The sequence below is a fragment of the Pygoscelis adeliae genome, unplaced genomic scaffold (genome assembly GCF_000699105.1).
Source record: "Pygoscelis adeliae isolate BGI_AS28 unplaced genomic scaffold, ASM69910v1 Scaffold445, whole genome shotgun sequence".
In the NCBI taxonomy this organism is placed as follows: Eukaryota; Metazoa; Chordata; class Aves; order Sphenisciformes; family Spheniscidae; genus Pygoscelis; species Pygoscelis adeliae.
In genome coordinates, this window is record NW_008824894.1 from 781,457 (window position 1) to 782,139 (window position 683).

Here is a 683-nt window from a genome sequence, read left to right on the forward strand (position 1 = left end):
CCGCCACCTTCCTCCCAGCCTCCAGGAGCTGGAGGATTTCATCCAAGAGGCAAACGCTGGCTTGAGTAAACCTCTGGAGGAGGGAGACTATGACGGGCTGGTGGAGGTGATGGGGCACCTGATGAGGGTCAAGGAGAGGCAGGCGGCGACTGACAGCATGTTTGAGCCCCTGAAAGAGACAGTTGCCTTGCTCAGCACTTACGGAGAGGAGATGCCGGAGGAGATCCACCTGCAGCTCCACGTGAGCTACTCGGGGTGCAGGGGGCCAGGCGCGGGTTCCCTGGGGCCAGGCTGCCAACGCTATGCGGTGCTCGCTGCAGGACCTCCCCGAGCACTGGGACAGCACCAAGAAGCTCTGCCTGCGCGTCAAGCAGAGCGCGGCGCCCCTGCAAGCCAACGAGGTCAACATCATCCGCAGGAAGTGCCAGCAGTTTGAGGTGCCCGCCCTGGGGCTTGGGGACGGGAAGGGGGGGCGAGTGAGCAGCTTCCCGGTGGTTTTGGGAAGACTCTGCTGCTCTCCCTGGCTGCCAGCTCCTGGCTGCCCCTCTTGAGCCCCATCCTCCCCATGCAGGTCCGGCAGCACGCCTTCCGGGAAAGGTTCCGGGAAAAAGCCCCTTTTTTGTACACTGACCCAGACCCCTACATGTCCTTGAACAAGGTAAGGAAGGGGAGGATGCCAGGGC

The 683-nt window shown here is 63.0% G+C and overlaps 1 protein-coding gene across 1 annotated transcript in view; it reads left to right on the forward strand.

Annotated features, from left to right (window-relative positions):
- DNAH17 (dynein, axonemal, heavy chain 17) overlaps nt 1-683 on the forward strand; it is a 39,045-nt gene that overhangs the window by 8,137 nt on the left and 30,225 nt on the right. Inside the window, 3 exon segments of the mRNA XM_009324590.1 lie at nt 19-241; nt 321-437; nt 572-658. Of these exon segments, the coding sequence (XP_009322865.1) occupies nt 19-241; nt 321-437; nt 572-658 (427 nt within the window).